Here is a 23,994-nt window from a genome sequence, read left to right as displayed (position 1 = left end):
TTAGTGTACAGTACGCGGATGACCTACTTCTTTCGGCTGGATTCTGAAGTTTACATTTAATGGACACTTTACTATCCCATTAGCCATAGGATTTGTAAATGGAGATGAGGATGATAGGTGATTATCGCGAAATTAGACTTATGAGGTGTCATGAAACATTTTGATAATAAAAGTAAATGCTATAAAAATTAGAATCATACAGTTACAAACATCTCTTCATGTACTATTTTGCACATGATTTCAAATGACATCATACAAACCAATTTTGTTGTTTTTCCACATTTAAGGGGGCAATTTTCATTACCGCAATGTGTCCATGACTGGATTTGGGTTCTTTGACATGGAAATATTTCTAATTTAAAAATCAAAAAAATTAAAAGCTTCAGTGCACGTTAAACTATAAACATTTATAGTAAAGAAACATGTGATATTTGGTGATCAATGATAAATGTAGAGACAATAATAAGGAATATAAATGTGTCCAAGAAAAATTTTCAATCATTGTTTAAGCCCTCAAGGAACTTCAAAAAATTGTTGGAAGGGACATAATTGACTGTGACACTCAGACTGTGATGCTACCAGGTAAGCAGTTTTTTTATTTTTCCCCTACAGATAAAAGTTGAAGTTTTGTTTGTCGTAGTACCTAGACAACTTTTTAGTTCTCATTACCGAAACATGAGTTTGTAAATGCATATATTTAATGTAATATCATGTTGCGGTAATGATCATTTTTGATAATGATAATCTAAATTTTTTTAAATAATTCTATAGGAAATTTTTTTTTAAATCCTCTAAAAATAATGGTTATAGTAAGTTAAGACCATATTTAATGTAATATCACGTTGCGGTAATGATAATTTTTGATAATGATAATCTAAAAAAATTTTAATATTTCTATAGGAAATATTTTTTTTAAATCCTCTAAAAATAATGGTTATAGTAAGTTAAGACCTTAATCTTACATGTGCAAAAAAATTGGCTTTAAGGGCTTTTTAAAAAAAAATCTGATGCTGGACACCTTCTAAAGCCCGGGATACACTGCACGATTATTGGCTGTCCCAGACGAAAGATTGCCATCGTGAAACAATCGTCGCAATTTTTGTGATCATGGCTCTTTATCGGTGGTCCTATGTCGTACAGTGAGAGAGGTTCAAAGACCGTTCTCCCGTTCTTGCGTCCAAAGATTGCGTACGATAGTTTTCTGTGTCAGAAATTGAGCATGATCACCGCACAGTGTGTTTGCTGCTACGATCTGCGTACTGGTATTTATTTACCACGAGCGCATGATGTTACGCTAACGCAGGACGCAGAAGCTTCCGTGTCATCATCGTACAGTCTACGTGCCTTTCATACCGAGTTTAAACGATCCATGTCGCACAGTGTGATAAGGTAATGATCTTATAGGAGTGCAAAAATCCAGCAGTGTATTCCGGGCTTAAGTCTGGATTTCGTGAGAATCACCCAACTGACACTGGTAAACCCAAACAAAAACAGGCTAGGTAATTTTCAACCCAGCACAGGGTCAAAAAGGGACGAATTCAACCCATTTGGTCGTAATTTAACATTTGCTTGGTTGTTTTAACCCATTGATGGGTCAAATGTAAAAAAATGGGTTACTTTAAAGGCAGGGCGCATGATCTCTGAAAGCCAATGTTAATATATAAAAATCACCAAAACAAACACGCCCCTACCCCAATAGAATCTGGACCTTCTGTTAATAGACCCGTCCCACACATACGCAACCCAGGCAATGATGTCGTTAAGTAGTGGACACTTACAGATTTTACTTACTGCTGATTGGCTACAAGTGTGTTTTGGTAGTCGGCCCCACTCTCTTTTCCAAAGCGGTATTCAGATATCACGCACTCCGCCTTTAACCCAACGGCTGGGTTTGTGCCTTTTTGACCCAACATCCACATGAAATAAATAACCCAGTCCCAGCAGGTAGGTCACGTGACAACGACAACATGGTGCATGTATGTCAGGAATTCATCCATATTACACAAATTTACCAGACTATAAGAACATAATTTTAGGAGCTTAAGTACTCACTTATTCAAAATAAGAACCTACTCAGGAGTGAGATTTTGTCTGCATCCCATAAAAAACTGTGGCTAGATAGGACACAGCTATGGCCAAAATCTCGCCGGATGAGCGCGTACCCCAAACCTAACATTTTGCAAGATTTGGCCATAGCTGTATCCGATCTAGCCACAAACCCCCCAAAAAGCTCAGAAGCCAATGCCATGTGGCCTTGCAAATGCTGTAGGCTACTTAAGCTGATGTACAGGCACTTTCACTCCATTCAGGCACTCTCACTCCATTTCAGTTGCAGTGAAAAACAAGGCAGATGATGTTCAGCTCCAGATTGATAAGAGGGCACTTTAATATAATAACACATCATAATGAAACTTCCTAACATTGCAAATGTATAATACAACTTGCAACACGAAAACCAATACACTCAGACCAAAACATGCGTACACACTTGATCTTAAAGAAACTAATTTGCTCGTGAAGTCCAAGTATACAATGCATTGATGTCCAATCCTGATTTTCACTGTGCTCTTCTACCGCCCTCTAGCGTCAATACAACAACTTTTTTTTACAGTTCAAATGAACATGAAATCACATCCTGGCACCTCAGCAACGCTTCTTTCTGAACACCTAGAGGAGTCTCCAAATTAGACACTTGAAAATTTAGGACGTCTATATCCGAGGCTCCGAACCTCGCCTGGACCTGCACCTTTTCGTGCATGTTGAACTGAACGGGCTTGTCAGTCATCACTAACAGTGTCCGTAAAAATCTCTCCCGCAGCTCTGATCGCACTCGTTGCTCCTCTTTAGACTCGGAGGATGAAGATGAGATTGATGTCGGGCACAGAGCGATGAACCGGGCCGAGTTTCGGTCGAACCCGCGGCTGTTCGGGTCAGGGCCCTTGGGCAACCGCAGCACACCAACCGGAGCTTTCAGACTCATGAGTTCAACTACCTGTTTTAAAAATATACTTATTATAAACATGTCTGAGAAAAATACATAAATGAAATAAAAATGTTGCAGCTATGACTACACACCTCACGACTCGTTTTAGTTATCACATTAGCACATATCCATCATTTTTATAGCATTATGTGCGTGCATGATGCCAAGGCGGAAACGCCTTTTTAGACTTTTCAAAATAAAAGTCATCGATCGCAAATTCAAGTTAGATTTATTTTATGTGTTTGTTGTATCCTACATTATGTGCAGATTCATCAACTTTAACTATTTAAAAGAGCACATTTACTGTTTTTTTTTTTTAAGTTTAGTGCTATTTAAATGTAAGTACGACTAAATGTAGACCCATTGGTTTATGAGACGGTAAAAAAAAGAGTTTATGAGACAGTGGGAGTTTTATTTATTCACAGGCTTACAGTTATTTTAATGTCAATTTGGCTATTACTCCTTGAAACCAAAGTAAACACTTAATTTATGTATATATAGTAAAAGTCTGTCAAAAACATGACACAGTCTAATATAGTATAAAATTGTATCATTAAAAAAATTATAATAATAATGTTGCAGTACCACAGAAAAGTCTAACATTGAATGATTGCTATATGGTTATATCATGGTATTTATAATACCGTAGCTGTCAGTTAATCCATGTTAAAGATTGTTTATTATGAAGTTAATAAAAATAAAATAATACTATTGCTAAAAATGTATATACACTAGCATTGTACTTGTCAAAACACATATTATTGTAGTATATCTCTATAAAATACATAGGGTGCTCTGAATTCTCAATATATGTGCTTATGTTGTTCTTTAAAATATTTAATTTTACCCCAACCTTTCTTCTTAAAGCAAATGACAGGCTTTACAGGCATGTAAATTTGATACTATAAACTTTTTTTTACTAAAATGTTTCAATAGATATCATTGATACTTTAACATGGCACATCAAGTGAAATAGAAGAACAGTAATAAATATGTAGGCTAATATATATATACAGTAAGTATATTATTATTCACTTCTGCTTTTTTATAATTTATTTCTATTTTTAATTCTTATTACAGTCTTTCAGGCGGATACAAGGTTCATTTATCATTTCTGTTTGCATAATGACACATCACTTCTCCTTGTTTGAACTTCCTCAATTATTTAATGTTAGTTTCTGCACCAGCACTTTCAGATGACCGGTTTTCTCTTCTCATCTTAAAACAACTGTAAGTACAAATATTCTTACACCATTACATCATGTGATTATAATTAAGTAGTTGTTAAAATAAGGGATTAACTTGCAATCTACTTTGTAATAAACAAAAATGCATTACTATTAAGACTTATAAAAATGAAAGTGGTTCAAATAAAAGTGGAACAGACAACAGTCTGACTCCAATGGAAACCGTATGACGCAATTAGTGTCATTATTTTTTTATTAAGTTGTATTTGTGTATTCAGTATGAGAATCTGGTTGCCTTAAATTTTTAAGTCATTTAAACTTTTTTACATTGACGAGTAATGATTTGCGGTAAAAACGTTAAAATAAGTGAAGCTAATTCAACTTTACTTTTTAAGTTCTCATCAATAGTCAATTTAAAAATAAAAAGTTGAAATTACTTTGAAAGTAAAAAGTTTAAGGCAACAACTACTTTTTTAAAAATAAAGATAAAAATGTGATAAAGATGTTTGTTAATTCACATTGTGAATTAATACATTTTGTGCCTGTGTCTGTTGTAGTTTATCCTTGAGATAATGGAGCAGTATGGAGGAAAACCGTGCCAGCGGCATTATGGGTAAGTTATTGCAGCACTTTATGTCTGACTGTCATAGTAGATTAACATGTATAGTACCACAACTAAATACAGAAAATATTAAAATTGTTTTAAACCTTAAAAGAAGTCCTTGACGTACAATAACATACTTTTCATAAAATCTGTAAATATGTTTTTATTGTGTATTACATAAGGGTATGCATGTCTTTGCTCAAACAGGCTGGTTTCGTCAACATTTTGGGAAACAAAGAAATAATTTGGACCAATGTAAACGCTCTCAGAAAGACATCCCAACAATAAGCAATTCCAGCTGCTCTTCTGCAAACTCTGAATACACATCCAGTGCATCCTCAAAGTCCTCTTCATTTCCCTCCCAAAAACCTCTGCCCACTGTTCTTTTCTCAACCTTCCGTTCAACTCTCAGATACGACGTTTGTTTGTGTCACAGTGATAAAGACATCGAGCAAGCACAAGGTTTGGCATCCTTTCTAGAAGACCCTTCAAAAGGTCTGCGCTGTTACCTGCAGGAAAGAGATTGTCCACTAGGTGGAGCTGTGTTTTCAGAGCTACTGCAGGCGTTGCATGACAGCCACTGTTGGGTGTTACTCATCACCCCAAACTTCCTGAAGGATGACTGTTGCTCTTACCAAATGCACCAGGCCCTGTCTGAAGGGCCCATGTCACAGAGGATCATCCCAACTGTACTAAATTTACCAAGATCTGAGCTCCCACAGGAACTGCGCTTTGTTTTTAGTGTGGATTTAAATAGGAACAAAGAGTTTGGCTACATCCAGATCTACAACACTGTACTTAATTGTAAGTAGATCATTTTGTATATTTATTTATTTACAAACAGAACGAATGGTCAAGTGTTGGATTTACACGCAGAGAGTTTATGTAATATCTAGGCGTCACTCTTAAAACTAATGTGTTAAAATAACACAACTTGTGTCTAGTTAAGTACAACACATCTGATGTGTTGTCCTTAACTTAACACATCTCTCTTTTAGTTTTTGAACAACCGACTTTGTGTTGTTTTAACACATCTTGTGTTGTCTCTTTTATTTATTTGAACTCAAAATAACACGAAATGACACATAATGTGTTAAAATAACACATATCGGTGGTGGGTTCCCGGACAGGGCTTATGAACAGGGCTTTAAAAACATCTTGTACTGACATATCTTAAAGGCGGGGTGTGTGATTATTTAGCCAATCAGCAGTAAGGGGCGTGTCTACTAACAAACATCGTTGCCTGGGTTGTGTATGTGTGGGGCGGGCTATCAAAAGAAGGTCCAGATTCTATTGGGGTACGGGCGTGTTTGTTTAGGTGATTTCAAATGTCAACGTTGGCTTTAAGAGATCATGCACCCCGCCTTTAACATACATCAGTGTCATTGTTTCGTCTCAAGATGCACACCAGGCTTGTTTTTTTTTGTAAGGTTTGTTTGTAAAACAACTTAAACGTCCTAATATATATAACCAAGGCCTTGTCCTGGATTAATCTAAACCCTGTCTGGGAAACTGCCCTAATAGGATAACACAAAACAATGCTTTCACATTAACACATCCTTTCTTAGTGTAGTTAAAGCACTTCATCCAGAAATAACAATTCAGTTAGTATTTACCTACCCTGAGTTACCCAAAGTTTAAACCTGCACTATTATCTTTTTCCATAGAACAACACAGGATTTACTTAACACAATATGCTGGTCACTTTATTAATTCAATGAAAGTGAGATGTCATGGGTCACATAATAGCAAAATGGCACCATACAATTATAAAAAATCATGCCCCCCCAAGACCCAGAAATCTTATACCAATTTATCACATTAAGGAGCAGTTTCCCGGACAGGGGTTAGCTTAAATCAGGACTAGGCCTAATTAGGAAATATAACTAGTTTTAACAAACATGCCTTACTTAATGAAAACATTCTTGGCAAATGCTTTCGCTCTCATCCGTCTTGCGCCGGTCCAAGAATTTCACCTCTAGCGGTGCAATACGAATGCCCCCGGCCGTCCCTCTCAATCATGGCCCCGGGTTCGGGAAACCCACAAAATAGAACCGGAGTCCTGTTCCATTATTCCTAGCTGAGATATTCAGGCGGCCTGCAATATTGTTGATGTAAATTTGAATCTATCACCATATATAGTCGGAAAGGTCTAAGCCTCTAGAATAGACATTTTAACAGTGTTATATAAAATAAATTATGTATGGAGAGTAATTGATTCATTTATATAGAATGTGTGCCTCAAAACATTTATATCCTGCTAAATGTCACTGTCCTACCAGCAGGACGCCTATGTTAACTTCAGTGCTTTGCATGTAAAGTCTTATCTAATCTTGACAGACTGTATATATCGTTTGAAAGCTCCAAGAGTGTAGATCTAACTCGGTGGGGTGACGCCTAAGGGGTTAAGTTGTTTTAAGTTTGGACAGCTCTTATGTTTAATTTAGTCTACGACTAGTCTAATCCTTGTCCGGGAAACCGCCCCTAAAACCAGAGTTTAGATTAGGCCAGGATTAGGCTTTTGTTAAATAAGGATAATTAGGTAACTTTTATATTTATCTAAGAAAAAACAAGACTGATGTACAATGCAATACAAAACAATAGTATTGATACATTTCAAAATATATCAGGGCAAATTGTTTTTATAGCTCAAGCATGCACTTTATGGGACTACAGTAGTGTGAAACCGGGTCTTAAGATTTGTATTTTGAATGTGTTTTGCTTATCTGGCTTTATACAGAAACCCTACAATGGTTAACATATGTACGTAGGGCTGCACGATTATGACAAAAATCATAATTGTTTGATTATTCACACTGTAAAAAATGTCTGTAGAAATTACAGTATTAATGGGTATTAGTGGCAACTAGCTGCCAGTTACTTACTGTAGATTTTACATTTATGTTATTTACTGGCAACATTTTGTTCAAAGTTAAATGAACATGAAACATTTTCAGACTTTATCTTCTACAGTAAGTTACTGGCAACCAGCTGCAAAATTACAGCAAATTTTTTACAGTGCCTTGTAATTGTGATTATTATTATTATTAATGATAAACATACTTTACACCAAAGTTTTTAAATGTTTTATAACTTTCTGTAAAGCAGCTGTATGGTAAATTCTATACTTCCAAAACTAAATTATGATGTTAATAACAAATAATTATGGGAGTTATATACACCGTTTTTTTGTTGCCCAAACATACGGCTGAAACACACAGAAATGAGCCGCTGCACTGTAAAACAATTCTGTAGAAATTACAGTATTACTGGGTATTACTGGCAACTACCTGCCAGTAACTTACTGTAAATTTTACATTTCTGTTATTTACAACAGTTTTGAACAAGCAACAGTTTGTTCAAAGTTAAAAGAACATTAAACATTTTCAGTCTTTATATTCTACAGTAAGTTACTGGTAACCAGCTGCATAATTACAGCAAATTTTTTACAGTGAGGCTATGGCGATTATGTAATTGTTTCACCTGTAATTGTAATTCCGATAAGTTTTTCAAATAATTGTTCAATTGATTTAATTGATTAAACTGTTAAAAAATTCTATAGAAATGAAAGTATTACTGTCAGCTGTTTGCTAGTAACTGTAGATTTAAATTATTTGCTGGCAACAGTTTGTTTAAAGTCAAAAGAACATTAAACATTAACAAGTCCTTTATCTTTACAGAATAAAACCTAAAATAACACCCTCATGCAAAGCATTCTGGGACCCAAAATCCGAAGGAAAAAGGTGGATGAGGAATTCTGGTTCCCAGAATGCTTTGCATGAAGCTGTTATTTTGTAGTTTTATTCTGTAAAGACATTGACTTGTTAAGGTTCACCATAAAATGGAAATTCTGTCATCATTTACTAAAGAAGATATTTTGAGGAATGATGGTGGACACACGGCAGATGGTGACCATTGACTTCCATAGTAGGGAAAAATATTTTAGAAGTATTGTGATAAATGATGAAGAAAATATTTTGATAAATGATGGAAAGCACACAGTTGACGGTACCCATTCAATTCCATCATATTTTTTATTCCTACACTGTAAAAAAAATCTGTAGAAATTGCAGCTGGGTTGCCGGTAATTTACCGTAAATTTACATTTATGTTTTTTACTGGCAACATTTTGTTCAAAGTTAAATGAACATTAAACATTTACAGGTCTTTGTCTTTGCAGAGTAAAACTAAAAAAACGGCATCAGGCGAAACATTCTGGGAAACAAAATCTGAAGCAAAAAACAGAAAAAGGTTGATGATGATTTCTGGTTCCCAGAATGCTTTGCATGAGGCTGTTGTTGTATGGTTTTATTCTGTAAAGATAAATAAATTTGAAAGTTAATATTTCAAATTTATTTAACTTTGAGCAAACTCTTGCCAGTGGATAACATACATTTGGATCTGCGGTGAAATACCGGCAACCCAGCTGCAATAACATTGTAATTTCTACGGAATTTTTTAACAGTGTACTATGGAAGTCAATGGTCACACTGCTGTGCGCTTACAATCATTTATCAAAATATCTTCTTTTGTGTTCATCAGAAAAATGAAATTCATACAGGTTTAGAACAACATGGGGATGAGAAAATTATGACAGAATTTTTATTTTAAGGGGTGAACTATCCCTTAATGTTTAATGTTCATTTAACTTTGAACAAACCAGTAAATGACATAAATTTAAATCTACAGTAAGTTACTGAAAGTTACAGTAAGTGCATAACTACAGCAAATTTTTACAGTGTACCCCAGCTGTCACTTTAAAAAGGTCCTAATGTACCATTAACCATACAGATATGTATACATTTGGTACCAATATGTATATCTGTGGTACTATGAACTGTACTTTTTAAAAGGGGACTGCCTCAGTGAGAGCCGAGGTACATTTAGTTTTTTTTCTGTCAGTGTATGTAGTTAAAAAAGTCCAAACCAATCAATGTTATAATATATACATTCTATCACTTAAATTAGAAATGACAAAATTTTTCATTTTAATGTCGCTTAGTAATAGACCCTTTTCCTTTTTTGACAGACTTAACGGAAAGGCTTGAGAAGGAAGAGTCCTGCAATGTGTCTCAGTCAGATAACTGAGAAGAGCGTCAATATAAAGATGTCAGTTACTTTTAAGTGTCAAGATTAAGTTAAGTTCATTGTATCTTAGACCACAATGACAATAATATTCACTTCCAGGAAGTGACATCCACACCAGCCAAGTTGTATTGTTAAATTCCCACACACTATTTAAAGGTATGACTTAATAATTTTCCCTCATTAATAAAGTTTACACATAAACAAATACAATCACACGAGTCATGAAATCCAAATTTCTATGTAAATGGTACAAACTATGTCACATTCAATTTAATGCAGTCATTTTGTTTTTTATGTAAAACTTACGTTTGTTTTGCTTATGTGGTGAACAGTAAATAACAAGTGCACTTTTAAACTGGCACATATTTTGAAAATATTTATGATGTAATGTGTATGTGCATGGTATATTAATATTGTCAGTACTGTTTGAGATGTAAACAATATTATTTTATTTTGTTTATCCTACTTGAGAGGTTAAGAAGGTTGTGTTTCTTGTTAAATATATAGGCATGGATAGAAAAGATCAAGCATGATGGAGCGTATGCAATCCGTTCTGATTTTAGGTCATAGTCAGATTAAGTGAAAGACTTATATAACACCACCTACAAGCAACAAATGATTTTAACAACATGGTTTTAATAACGTGTCAATCTTCTCTCATTTTTTCAAGCAGCGTAAAGGCACTGCAGGTATCAAATACATAGTAATAATTATCTTTACTGTAATGCAATCACATCAGTATTATACACTATGCAGACTATTGATTGCTTTAAACCCATAGAGGTCATGATGATAGCTTTCTGTCTGGTGTCATCTATGCTTGATTCTGTGCCAGATGATTTGGAGTCAGATGACTCATAGCATTGCAGTGGTTTTAGAAGGGCCTTAAGCCACAGTTAGATGTGCCATGTGAACCACTGGGACGCTTCAAAAAACTGTTGGTCTGGTTGCTAAGGCCAGATTAAATGTTCTGGGCAAACAACATGGTATATGTAATAATTCCCGCTGGCAAATATTCCTCAATACTGTGTCATAAAAGCCAACATTGAATTGCTTTCCATCCATCGCTTTTCTCAATTTTGGATCATCATAGAAGACTATTGTATTTTGGTATTCTGTAACGAACTGCCCTGCAGTTACACAGCCAAAATTAGAGTTAAGCATGTGCATTATTGCAAAGCCTTGCATCAGTGGATTTGAGAGAAATAGAAAGAGCTAAATTGTTGGGGGATTAAACAAGATTATTCCGGATTTAATAATAAACTCTGAAAGACTGTTATAATGTTCGTTTTGTGTCTTGTGTATTTGCATAGAGTGGTATCAAAAGTCAGAGACGAAAATGTAGTTCAAACCTTTAAAGGGGACATTTCACAAGAGTTTTTTTATGATGTAAAATAAATCCTTAGTGTCCCCGGAGTACATATGTGTAGTTTCAGCTAAAAATTTATTATAACATGTTAAAATTGCCACTTTGAGGTGTGAGCAAAAATGTGTCCTTTTAAATGCAAATGAGCTGATCTCTGCACTAAATGGCAGTGCCGTGGTTGGATACTGCAGATTAAAGGTTTAGTCAATTTTCTTAAAAAAAAATCGAGATAATTTACTCACCACCATGTCAAAATGTCTTTCTTTGTTTAGTCGAGAAGAAATTATGTTTTTGGAGGAAAACATTCCAGGATTTTTCTCATTTTAATGGACACCAACACATAACAGTTTTAATGCAGTTTAAAATTGCAGTTTCAAAAGACTTTAAATGATCTCAAACGAGGCATAAGGGTCTTATCTAGTGAAACGATTGTCATTTTTGACAAGAAAAATAAAAAATATGCACTTTTAAACCACAACTATACTACAGCTAAATATATTTTTGAGAAAACAAAAATAAATTGAAGAACATCATTTAGGCTTGTTAAGCGCAAATTAACAGAGCATCGGTCAAAACAGAACACAGCAGTGTCTTAAAGAAATTAAAATTAGCCAGTATTTTTGCACCTGTAAATATACAAAACGAATGCAATACAGAAGGCAATGCATAATAATTTAGGGCATTTTAATAATATATTGGTAGATAAATTAACGTTTATATATAAAGTATGAAAACGAATGTATCATTATTATGGCTACATTAAGCTGGAGAGGTAATTTTTAGTCACACAGATTTGTCATCATTTCAGAACAAACTTAAATGCTATCTATAATAACTTACATTATATCCTGTGTCTTCCTTTGTCGAAAATATGTAGAAATATATGAGAGTAAAAAAATAAAAAGCGGAAACGTTTAGCTCACGCGGAGCAAAGGAAAAGCCGTTAATAAAGCAGACTCTCCGTGTATAGAGGATGTGATTAAACAGTCGAGTCGGCAGATGATCATCAGTGTTTATAATGTTTCACGCAGATACTGTTGATGAAAAACTTGCATATCTAAATGTCTAGGTGAAAGTCAAGTGTGCAGTCAATTCAAAAAAGCAACCGTGGCGTTATATTGGCTGCATCCACAGAGCGGACGGTGCAGATGCACAAAGAAAAAACCTATAAAAGTATTTTTTATGAGGTTTTAATGCTGGTAAGCAACCAGTTATATTTTGCCGTTATTTGGGTTGATCAGTTATTTTAAAGTTATTTTAATCTTTAAAACTGCATCTAGAGGCAGACGACGCCAGAGTTATTTTGTCATCTCAGTTTTACTTTTTCCACACATTCACTGTATGATTTAACGAAATATGAAGCATTACATTTTTAATTGATATTTACGAAAAAAAAACTGGCCTACTCTCTTAACTCTTGAAAATCTATTTGGCCTTTATTATACATGTACTGTATGAGGTGAAAAACAAGGCGGCATATAGTTTCATGAATTTAACGTGAAAGGCGCGGTTGTTGCGGTTGCTTTTTTTCCATGCGGTTGGGCTTGTCAGTAGCGCGGTCATGCGATAATGCGGTTACCGCGACAGCCCTACATCCTCCGTGACCTCTTAACGTGATGACGTATTGCGTGAGGTCGTGCTGGCACATCACATGACCGGAAATAGACGAAAAGTTGTGGTTTAAAAGTGCATATTTTTTATTTTTCTTGTCAAAAATGACAATTGCTTCACTAGATAAGACCGTTATGCCTCGTTCAAGATCGTAACTGCAATTTTTAACTGAATTAAAACTGTTACGTGTTGGGGTCCATTAAAGTCCATTAAAATGAAAAAAATCCTGGAATGTTTTCCTTAAAAAACATCATTTCTTCTCGACTGAACAAAGAAAGACATCAACATTTTGGATTTTTTTTTTTTAAAGAAAATTGACTTATCCTTTAAGGGGTGGTATTATCCCCTTCTGACATCACAAGAAGAGCCAATTTTCACTTACCTATTATTTCACATGTTTGGGGTGAATGGTTTACCAAAACTAAGTTACTGGGTTGATCTTTTTACATTTTCTAGGTTGATAGAAGCACTGGGGACCCAATTACTTAAAGCTCCACTGTGTACTTTTTGAGTTAATTCTTAGCAAAAACCCATGTTTTCTTTCAAAAGTATGTGCTCATTCATGTGTAATTACTTCCACCCCACTAATCAAAGTATTCTCGCAAGTGTAGAATCTGCTATTTAAAATACATACGGTCGAGTCGCTCGACTGGCGCATCCATGTTGTGCCTCCATCTTTGAAATACATTCGCAGACGAGGGACATTCCTGAAATTCAAGCTCCGCCTTTCGCGCTTTCAGACTACACTCACGCTGGCCGCTAGCTGAAGCCTCCGGAGATTGCATGTGTAGGCGGTAAACGTCATCGAGACAGTCTTATTTCAGAATATTAACAATTATAAAGCTGACAATTATTCTAAGTTAATTATAAATTGATGTAATATGCGTATGACTTGCGAATGTAATGCTCAGTTAATTTAAATAAACCAGGCTTGATGACGTATGCAGCCTGGATATGCGACCTGCGTAGACTGAATCCTTCGGATTTTACAACAGCCGCACGCCATGATGATCCTGCGATCTAATGCTTTGATTTGAGGCAGATTTAAAAGCCTGTTGAAGACATATTCTCGAGGACATTAAAACACGTCGCCAAGGAAGCTAAACGGGGATTTAAAACGACAACGCGACAGGAAAAACATCAAGACCAAAGTCAATATTGGAGTAAATTAATGTTAGTTTACCAAGATCATGAGGCTCAAGGGACACAGAAGTTACCTACTTTCTATCTTCACCACAGGTAATTCAGCATATTCGTTTACATCTATATACAGTCTATGTTGTAAACTTGAAGTTTTATAGTTCCTTGGCTAACTATAGCATGGTTGTGCATAACACTTGTTAGTGTAACCACGCATGTGGTTTAATGTGTTCGAACAGCCACACGCCGTCTCTCCGCCCATTTATGTAATCTGAGGTACTGAGATAAATGTTTTTCATCTTTTCTGACCTTTAACACAAACACACGGTGTACAGCGCTAGTTTTAGCCTTTCACTGATAAAAGCGTCTGATCTGCGCGTCTTTCGTTTCATTTTACAAGCGTGTGAAAGTTGAGCAATCTTATTTCACCAATATCAGAGAAAGCTCTTACATATACATGGACATGTAAAGTTTACTTAAACATAAGCATTGGACTCTGACATAATATTAGTTCGCGTCCATTTAAACCCGTCATTACTTCCGCTCATGATTAAATGACAGGAGAGGGACTCGTTCACAGACCATCTCCTCAGTAATCTGGAGAGAAGCGGTCGAAAATGGAAAAAAAAAAACGGCACCAAGTGTAAACGTACTGTGTCTCTCTCGTCCACTTGTGATCTGATCGACGAAAACACATCTTAATACCAAGTTTAACAGCCCCTGTGATATTTTTCTTCGCGTCGATGAAAAAGGAGTGTCTAAGCTACATTTATGGTTGCTTTTTGTATGTGATTTTAAGCGGACATATCATGACAATCAGACTTTTTCCATGTTAAACATAAATCTGTGTGCTTTGAATGATGGATCACAGGCAAAGGACATTGCAAATTGTTCATTTTTTTCATTGCTTTTGCTTTGTAGCTACTGGAAGCCATGTTAACCTTGGCATGACACGGCTAGGCCACCGTACGAGTTAAAACGCGTTCCGAATGGGGGGGGGGCTAGAAAGTAATATTCAGTTGGTTGTCATATAGACTTTCACCGCTAGATAGGAGTAGATCCTACACAGTGGAGCTTTAAACATGGAAAAAGTCAGATTTTCATGATATGTCCCCTTTAAAGCCCCATTAGAATTAAAATTCACCTTTTTTCCCTTTAAGTATAAATATGTTAGGCTTAAGAATAAATATAGAGTAAACTATAATATGGTCCAAAACACAGTGGCCCTTTAAATGTATCAATAATAACAAACAAATGGTAGGCTATCAGGATTCTTAAAAAGTGTACAGTGTTATATATTTAGACGAGATTGGATATATTTCCGTTCTACATGAATGGGTTTATTTTTGAAAGTTGTATGCACAAGACTTGGCTATAAAAGCCATTGGACAATTCTATCGTCTGCTTAATGAAAAGAACACATGCTGGCCTTTTGTGATAACATGAGTCAATTTAGGACAAGAGATAAGAGTGTGAGAGAGAGAGAGAGAGAGAGAGAGAGAGAGATCCACCCTACTTAAATAATATATTTAAGAAAGAAAACTAAAAAATCCACAGCTTCTGTGTAGATGACTGATTGTTTGATTTGTTACCAACAGTATGGAAGAGAAACCCAGAATAATATCGAGTGAAATAGTTTTTCCTAGCCGCAAATACTTGATGTAATCACCCAGTCTTACCAAGCAACCTTGCCAAACCACACAGCATTCCCCCTTTTTTTAAGTGGCAGTAACAAATCAAAAAATTATTAACTTAGGAAATCAATATTATCCAAGCCCAAACTTCAGTTTAATCTCTAAGGTTTGAAGATTAACTATAGTTTCAACATTGTGAAAGAATTCAAACACCACTAAAGAGTATATAAATGCTCATATAGGGTGGGTATCCTCTATTATTAATGCAATTGGACTTGCCTGGATAATGGAAATTTGACAATTCACGTTTTGGTAAAGTATTTGTCTTTGTTCTTCTGTGATGTATTATCGCTTTGAATTTACTTCATGTGAAGCACATGTATCTAGACTAGGAAGGTTGAGGAATCTCCTACTGTGATCATATTCACTGAATTATTTCAGTATAGCATACAACATAATACAGGACCTGTGCATGTGAAAAGTTTGTATGTGGCTGCAGAGTATATTTATTTCCAGTGCATTTACTGCAAAAATGCAACAAAGGTAGAACCATTGGGTAAAACATAGGTATGGGACCCCTTAGGGGTCTGTGGTGGTATTACAGGGTGTCATCCAAATATTGTTTGAATTCAAAATGTTACTTTTTTAAATTAGGCATTAAACAAAAATCCATTAATAATGCAGCAGGTGTGTGTACATTTTAAAAATGGTTATATTAATATCTTTGATTATAACCATCATAACAAAGTATGCAAATTCAGTCTTAAAGGAAAACATCACCGTTTTTCAATATTTTACTATGTTCTTACCTCAACTTATCCAAATTAATACATATCTATCTTTTTTAATGCGTGCACTTAATTTTTGTACAGCGCATCGTGAATGTGTTAGCATTTAGCCTAGCCCCATACATTCCTTAGGATCCAAACAGGGATGAATTTAGAAGCCACCAAACACTTCCATGTTTTCCCTATTTAAAGACTGTTACATGAGTAGTTACACCAATATGGTGGCACAAAATAAAACGTGGCGATTTTTTAAGGGAATAAAAATGAGAACTATATTGTATGGCGGAAGAGCACTTAGTTTGCACTTCGACCTCGGGTGCAGTAATATTGATGAAAGTTTGAGCGAGAGGGGGAGTAGTCAGGAGTGATGATGTTACTGCGCGCCGAGGTCGAAGTGCTGCAAACTAAGTGCTAAACTTGTTGAGGGAAGAACAAAGTAAAATATTGAAATACCATGTTTTCCTTTAATTTGATGCATTCTGGGGGAGGCACAGTGGCTCATTGGGTAGCACTTAGTCCTCCCAGTTTGAGCCCTGGCTAGAGGTCAGGTGGTGTTTCGTGTGGAATTTGTATGTACTCCCTGTGTCCGTGTGGGTTTACTCTGGGTACTCCAGTTTCCTCCCACAGGCCAAAAACATGTTCATTATAGTCTTACAGCAGGATGTGGCTTTTTGATTTAGTAGTAATTTTATAGGTTACAGACCATGTTTTGTTCTTCTGATGTGACTTTATTGTTGATCTGACTATGGTACATCAAAATTAGCAAACCGCATGATTCTAAAACGTTAATTTCTATCTTTTTTTCAAAGCTATCATCTGCTTTAAATCTATCATTTTATCCTTTTCAGTACAATGCAATGCATTTATTGTTGTGCCTGTTTATTTTAATTATAGGCACTATTAACAATTAAATGTTAACTGCTTTGAAATGTGTTCCCTTTGTGCAGAAGGAACTGCGTCCAAAGAGGTGTAAACAGCCCCGATGATTGATTCTCTCATTTATTTGTGCCTCCAGTCATGCTTAACATTACATAAATAAACTTAATTGAAAACATTACAAGAACAATCAGGTCAGGATGCAGCAGTGCAGAAAAACAGGCAATATCAAAATAGATACAATACAAACAGTACATGAATGCTTGAGGCTTAGATTTTTAACTAATAGTGCTGGACAGCTATAACCAACACAGAGACACGATTCTGAGATCATTTGCAAATTTGGCAACATCGAAAAAAAAAAAATAGCTCTGGGCTAAGTTAACACTAAGTAATGTCAGTTTGGATTGATATGATAAAAATTTGATGGCCTGATAGGCTTAATTTACATATTTCTGAAAAGCATTTCCCTAAAGTTCTTCCTAGAGTTCTAAAAAGCATTTCCCTAACGTACTTCCTAGAGTTGCCTATGTCTAACCCTGTGCAAATGACAACATGTTTTGTTTTTTCCCCAAGCAAACCAAATACACGTAATCCTAACCTGCGGGTGACACAGAAAAGGTGATGCGTTGTTACAGTACAGCCCACATGAAATAATACTGATGTATACTTTAGTGTTTACAGTGGTAAACTTAGCAAAACGTAGTGTACTGTGGTATAGTAGGCTACAGCCTAGTAATTGCTACACTGTTGATGTATACTAAAGCATGTAAGTTAGTAGTGAATTGTTAAACTTGAGTAGGCTGCACCGTAATATTTACAATGTCAATGTTCCAAACACCACAGTATTATACTATACAGTACAGTTTACTGTAAATACTAAAGTAGCCTATAGCCTACAGTATTTTCATGTGAATTTTTGTGAAGTTAAAAACTATTCTAAAGTAAAGTTTTAGTATATTGAAATCACCATTTACCCAAAATCTTATTTACCCTAACCCTAAATGTATTTAACAAAACATTACCTCCGTAATAATAATCATAATCCACGACCCTCACTGACCGGCCTCCCGTCTTGTTCTTTTGAAGCCGCCTTCGCGCATGCGCAGCCCTACGACAACGTTAGCGGGTAGGGTACACCCTGTGCGATACAGCAGGGATGTGACCCTTCTGGCTGGCTCTTCAAAAACCGTCGTGCGCAAGAAATGGATGTTTTTCGTAACAAAAAGAGCCGTTTGTCTTCACTGCAGACATTTGAGGAGTCGTTATAGAGACTGAAATCAGGGAAGTCGACTAACGGCGCCTCCCATTTGGAGAGTAAAGACGCCGTGGTCGTAACGCACTTTTATCAGCGTAACTTTGCTCGTGCAGCTGCTCATATGATGTGACTGTAACCCCTGCTGGACCTGGGGGGACAGGGGGGGACTATCCACATTCATTTTACGGATTATCATTTTGTTTTTATCTACTACATTTTGATCAGTGCACTCTGGTAAGTTGATTTATGTCTCATCTTTCCGAGAAAAGTTTAGCCCGTTTGGTAGACCACATGGACGGTGTCTCAAAACCTAGCTGTACCCACACACCTACCGCAGATATATGACAAAATACTGTAGTATACTTGTGTTTACTGTAGTGTAGTATGTTGTAGTTTAATTCCCAGATAGTGTTTTGAGCCTTACATAGTAACAACAAGTATATAATAGTTTAAAGTATACGTCAGTAACATTATTTACTGCAGTTTATCAGTTCACTACAGTGTGACACTTGGTTTCAAATATTTAGAGTACTGTTTAACACTGTTTACTGTTAATATTTCACTTTAGAGGTTATTTATACTTTTAGTAGTGAGCATTTTGTGTGTCGAAAGTTAAAATGTCAAACTCATGCCAAAAGTGTACATAAAGTTAGATCGCAGTCTGATCCTCGTGATAATCAACATACAGTTTACAGCACGCTCTGTATAACGGTACATGTTCCACTTTTAAGGTAACGTAATGGTCTTGATATTGCAAAACACTGCATCTGATGTGCTACTTGTGTAACTTACAGGAAAATAAAGTCAGCGCGGTAATCTGTGACATCATGCTTGATTCACTTTACAGAGTAGTTGAGGTCTGACATAAGTTAACAACTCTCTCAAATAACTGAAAATAAAATGTTTGTACAGTATTATGTTTGTTGTTGGTAATCGGGCACTAAGTTGGACAGTGTTGTTTTGGGGATGTACAGTAATTAGGGATCCCAGTTGGAGTTCTCACTTTCACAAGGTTTGGTGACATGTGCTACACCAAAATATGTCACATATTGACATCTGTCTGTGGGTTTTGTAAACATTTAACTAATGTTAATGTTATAATTATATGGCTAAACCTCGTAACTCCTTCCATCTTCAATGTTTGAATGTGGGTGTTGTCTTGCTGTCAATCTGGGGGTCGGAAAAATATCTTTACTTGTATGTTCCAAAGATGAACAAAGGTCTTAAAGGGATAGTTCACCCAAAAATGAAAATTATGTCATTTACTCACTTTCGTGTTGTTACGAACCTGTATCGGTTTCTTTGTTCTGATAAACACGAATGAAGATATATTGAGAAATGTTTGTAACCAAACCGATCATGAGCCCCATTCACTTACATAATATAATTTTTTCCTACTGTGGAAGTAAATGGGGCTCATTCCTTTAAAGGAATATTCCGTTTTCTTGAAAGAAAAATCCAGATGGTTTGCTCACCACCATGTCATCCAAAATGTTGATGTCTTTCTTTGTTCAGTCCAGAAGAAATTATGTTTTTTGAGGAAAACATTGCTGGATTTTTCTCATTTTAATGGACTTTAATGGACACCAACACTTAACACTTAACTAAACACATAACAGTTTTTTTCAACGGAGTTCCAAAGGACTATAAACGATCCCAAACGAGGCATAAGGGTCTTATCTAGCGAAACAATTGTCATTTTTGACAATAGAAGTGACAAATGTACACTTTTTGACCACAATTTCTCGTCTAGATCCGGTCCTGAAGGCGTCAGCGTGACCTCAGGCAATACGTCATGACGTCAAGAGGTCACAGAGGACGAACGCGAAACTACGCCCCAGTGTTTACAGGTGTTGAGAAAGAGGACCACTCCGACGTTGTTGTATGTGAAACGATACTAATTAATGTCTTTGTGTCAGTTTGTTGTTTAAAATGGTCCACAAATGTGCGTTTTATATATGTAACACGTGACCTCCCTACGTCTCTACGCATTTACGTTAGGTCACGCTGGACCGGACCTAGACGACAAGTTGTGGTTTGAAGGTGCGTATTTTTTGTTTTTCTTGTCAAAAATGACAATCGTTTCGCTAGATAAGACCCTTGTGCCTCGTTTGGAATCGTTTGTGGTCCTTTGAGACTCCGTTGAAAAAAAACTGTTAAGTGTTGAGTTAAGTGTTAAGTGTTGGTGTCCATTAAAGTCCATTAAAATAAGAAAAATCCATCAATGTTTCCTCAAAAAACATAATTTCTTCTTTACTGAACAAAGAAAGACATCAACATTTTGGATGACATAGTGGTGAGTAAATTATCTGGATTTTTCTTTTAAGAAAATTAACTATTCCTTTAAGTGTGTGTGGAACGACATGATGATGAGAAATTATTGACAACATTGTCTTTGCGAAATTAACTATTTTTTATAATCTAGGTCAAAATTTTGTAATTCAATTTGAGCTTGGTTTTGGTAAAAGTTAATAGTAGTAACCTTAAAGTATATGATGCTACCATATTAACTTTTATGACACAATAGGACGACACAATGTTTCTTTATTTAAAAAAATACAAATTCAGTGTTTTTTCTGTTTTCTGAAAATTGTCGGTTAGTGCAAATTTCCTCCGGACTGCATCTTTATCTTCATGTGGTAGTTTAACCTCTATACTTCTGCAGATCTTATTTCCACATCCTGGGTAACGGTCTGTCTGCTTGGACACTTGAGATGAAAGATAAAAAACATGCAGATGGTTCTTCTATTTAGGGCAACAACGATGTTAAACTTTAATCTCTTGCAAATTGCCAATCATTCTCTTCAAACTAGTCAAACTTTATAATAGAAGCCCACAACCCCAGACACAATTAAAAACAAGGTCCCCTTTCACAGAGTGCCCCTACCTGGGGTCAAATCTGAAATTGTTACAGCCCAGAGCATTCAATGACTAAACTACAAGCACCCTGTTTTCGGTCAGCTTTCAGTGTGCCACACAGGCAGTCATTGTTTCAGGGTTTGGGCCAGGCCTGTGGCCTCACAGCTGTGGAACATGTGGAGCTTGTTACAAGCACCTTGAATGCATTACAGATATTTTACATGGAAGGAGAGCAGAAAAGACTGAAAGCTAACAAAGATCCAGAAAGGTGATATGAGACATAATCACACCATTTGATGATTGGGTTATTCGTGGGATTATTCACGTGTCAGGTTTAAAGGCTCACTATGCAGAATTTTCACTTACTGTTTGGAAACGCAACATTCAAACTTGGCTAGAAGTAGGAATGGACACAGTTGACTGGCCATAAATCGAAACTGTCTGGTTGCAGATCGCGCATTATAAGCAAAAACCGTCCAGTTCTGACTTATGACCGGTCAACCGGTGCATCCCTACTACTGACCAAGTTTGAATGTTGCGTTTACAAACAGTACGTGAAAATCCTACACAGTTAGCCTTTAAATATTTTTTCATCTGATTTTTCTGGAAGTGTGCCCAGACTACATTTTTAATCATTTGTAAACATGTATTTTATGTGGAAGTATTTCAAAATCTGTGCACATGACGTGAAGATTGCAATGTCTGCAAATAACAATTTACTTAACTTGTGACAAAGCTGAAATGCTTCTTTTTGTAAAAGGTGAACTTGCATGCACCTTTAAAATGCCAGAAGTAAAGGTCAGTTTTGTAGGCTATAGGATAAAAATGTTTTTATTTTACCTTAAAATTACATTGAAATAATTTGATTTAAAAAGCACCTGCTGTAGCATCTTTGTTTTACTTATTGCACTAAACATTATTTGATTTAACATTTTGGAAAAATTTATTTATATTGCCTACTTTGGTTTAATTTAGTTTGTCTGGTAAGATTTTTTTCTTTACACCAAATTTAAAAACAAAAACAAATGCTGAATGCTGATTAAGTAACATCTTTGTTTGGAGTGTTGACTTTTGTTTTGTTTGGATTGTGGTACTATGCAGTTGTGCCTTTAACTCATTCCCCCCAGCAGTTTTTTTTACAAAAGTTTCACAAAATGCCTTCCAGGAAATTTTTCTTCTAAAATAAACATGTAAAATTAACAAATCATTTTTTGCTTAGTATAACAACACATCAGGAACACGTTTTCAGGTTTTAAAAATGTCAAGCATGAAAATGTAAAAATTGCTTAAATTAACTTTTTTCCCACCAGACATTGAAAAACAAAGTCTGGAGTAAATGGGAACATTAATTTAAAAACTTTTATTTATCATTTAACACTTTTTGTAACATAATTTAAAAAATTAGTCCTAAAAAATCTCATTAGCGCAACAGTCAGAAAGCATCAACACCGACATATTTTCAAAATGACATGACAAACCTGAAGGAACATAATTTGGAGATTCTGCACATGCATTTAAAATCAAAGTATTATGCTTCTATTAATTAAATTAACATTTAATAAGCATCTGTTGCGGTAATGATAATCAAAATGTCGTGTAAGCATTCTGACAAGACAATATTTCAAATTAACTGTAAAAAAATGATCTTACCTGGTAGCCATCTTGAAGTAACTGGTCCATGTTCTTGGTCACTCAAAATCAAACTTTATTAAAATTCTGTATTTGTGCTTAAACTGTTCTCAAAAAGTGTTGCGGAGGATGAGAACATCAGGCATGGAGACATCATTTTCCTAATTTTTCTTCATTATTATTATTATACATGAATATTCAGTAAATATTTTTTCTGTCATCTAAAGTAGTGTAGCAAAACATCAATTTATTTTTTTTCCTAATATTTTTGTGTTAATTTGATTAAATTACAACATAAGGCATGTTCAAACACAGCCGGACACATTGCGGTAATGAGAATTTCAGCAGAAAATGAGATAAAATTTACAATTATAAGTTCTTATGTTGAAATCACACATTGTGCAAGGTAGAACACAGTATTGTGTTAATTCTGATGCTTTTTAATGTTACTATATTACACATTTTAAAGCTAAAATCATTAGTGCCGTGGTGTTTCAATGGTTTGCTTGAAAATAAAATAAAAAATCTGAATCAGCCGTGAAAAATCATGATCGTGAATCTCTAGCTAGAAGCACACAAAGTAAGAAATATTTAGCTATGCAATTTAGTTGCAAATATCAATGATAGTCTTTGACACTAAACTTACTACTTTGTTTTGTAATTTGCGATGCTTGTGTGTTGACTGCACCATGCTAAAGTCAATGATGATCTATCACCAGATGGTAAACTAGCAGAAGCACCACCATAGCAAAAGCATGACTTTAAAATAGATGATTTACATGCTATTGCATTTACAGCAGTAAAAACAACTAACCATATGCAAACAAAGGTAAACTCCTGGTAAGAAAATATTAGGCTGAATCTGCTGTAATGTAGTTTTAGTACTATTTTGAATAAAACATTTTAACATTATTTCACTCTAAAAATAGATGGGTTATTTTAAATCCATATATTTGCCTATAATAACCCAG

General features: G+C 35.4%; 3 protein-coding genes across 9 annotated transcripts in view; 2 read left to right on the top strand and 1 right to left on the bottom strand.

The window, feature by feature from the left end:
- Positions 1-2,362: 2,362 nt before the first annotated feature.
- On the bottom strand, positions 2,363-3,204 carry gemin7 (gem (nuclear organelle) associated protein 7). Its single transcript, XM_055174246.2, has 2 exons — positions 3,076-3,204; positions 2,363-2,992 (listed from the first exon to the last, which is right to left on the bottom strand). Exon 2 carries the CDS (start codon positions 2,978-2,980, stop codon positions 2,606-2,608), a length of 375 nt encoding a protein of 124 aa, XP_055030221.1. The 5' UTR covers positions 2,981-2,992; positions 3,076-3,204; the 3' UTR covers positions 2,363-2,605.
- A 341-nt stretch (positions 3,205-3,545) lies between these two features.
- Positions 3,546-11,148, top strand: tirap (toll-interleukin 1 receptor (TIR) domain containing adaptor protein). Its single transcript, XM_055174245.2, has 4 exons — positions 3,546-4,213; positions 4,728-4,783; positions 4,982-5,578; positions 9,804-11,148. Exons 2-4 carry the CDS (start codon positions 4,753-4,755, stop codon positions 9,860-9,862), a joined length of 687 nt encoding a protein of 228 aa, XP_055030220.2. The 5' UTR covers positions 3,546-4,213; positions 4,728-4,752; the 3' UTR covers positions 9,863-11,148.
- Positions 11,149-15,776: 4,628 nt separating this feature from the next.
- st3gal4 (ST3 beta-galactoside alpha-2,3-sialyltransferase 4) overlaps positions 15,777-23,994 on the top strand; it is a 45,165-nt gene continuing 36,947 nt past the window's right edge. For 2 of the 7 annotated variants that reach the window (XM_055174244.2, XM_055174238.2), the window contains exon 1: positions 15,779-15,925. The gene's annotated coding sequence lies outside the window, so the exon portion shown is untranslated. Of the gene's footprint in view, positions 15,926-18,388; positions 18,770-23,994 lie in introns of those variants that run through there. The other 5 variants (XM_055174242.2, XM_055174243.2, XM_055174241.2 and 2 more) reach the window with 5 other exon arrangements.

Source organism: Misgurnus anguillicaudatus, chromosome 15, assembly GCF_027580225.2.
Source record: "Misgurnus anguillicaudatus chromosome 15, ASM2758022v2, whole genome shotgun sequence".
NCBI classification, from domain to species: domain Eukaryota; kingdom Metazoa; phylum Chordata; class Actinopteri; order Cypriniformes; family Cobitidae; genus Misgurnus; species Misgurnus anguillicaudatus.
This window is presented reverse-complemented; position numbering and strand designations above follow the sequence as displayed.

Coding starts and splice junctions, on each gene's coding strand:
- tirap (XM_055174245.2), top strand. CDS start 4,753: ATGGAGGAAAACCGTGCCAGCGGCATTATGG. Junction 4,784..4,981: donor CCGTGCCAGCGGCATTATGG/GTAAGTTATTGC, acceptor TTGCTCAAACAG/GCTGGTTTCGTCAACATTTT. Junction 5,579..9,803: donor CTACAACACTGTACTTAATT/GTAAGTAGATCA, acceptor CTTTTTTGACAG/ACTTAACGGAAAGGCTTGAG.
- gemin7 (XM_055174246.2), bottom strand. CDS start 2,980: ATGAGTCTGAAAGCTCCGGTTGGTGTGCTGCGGTTGCCCAAGGGCCCT.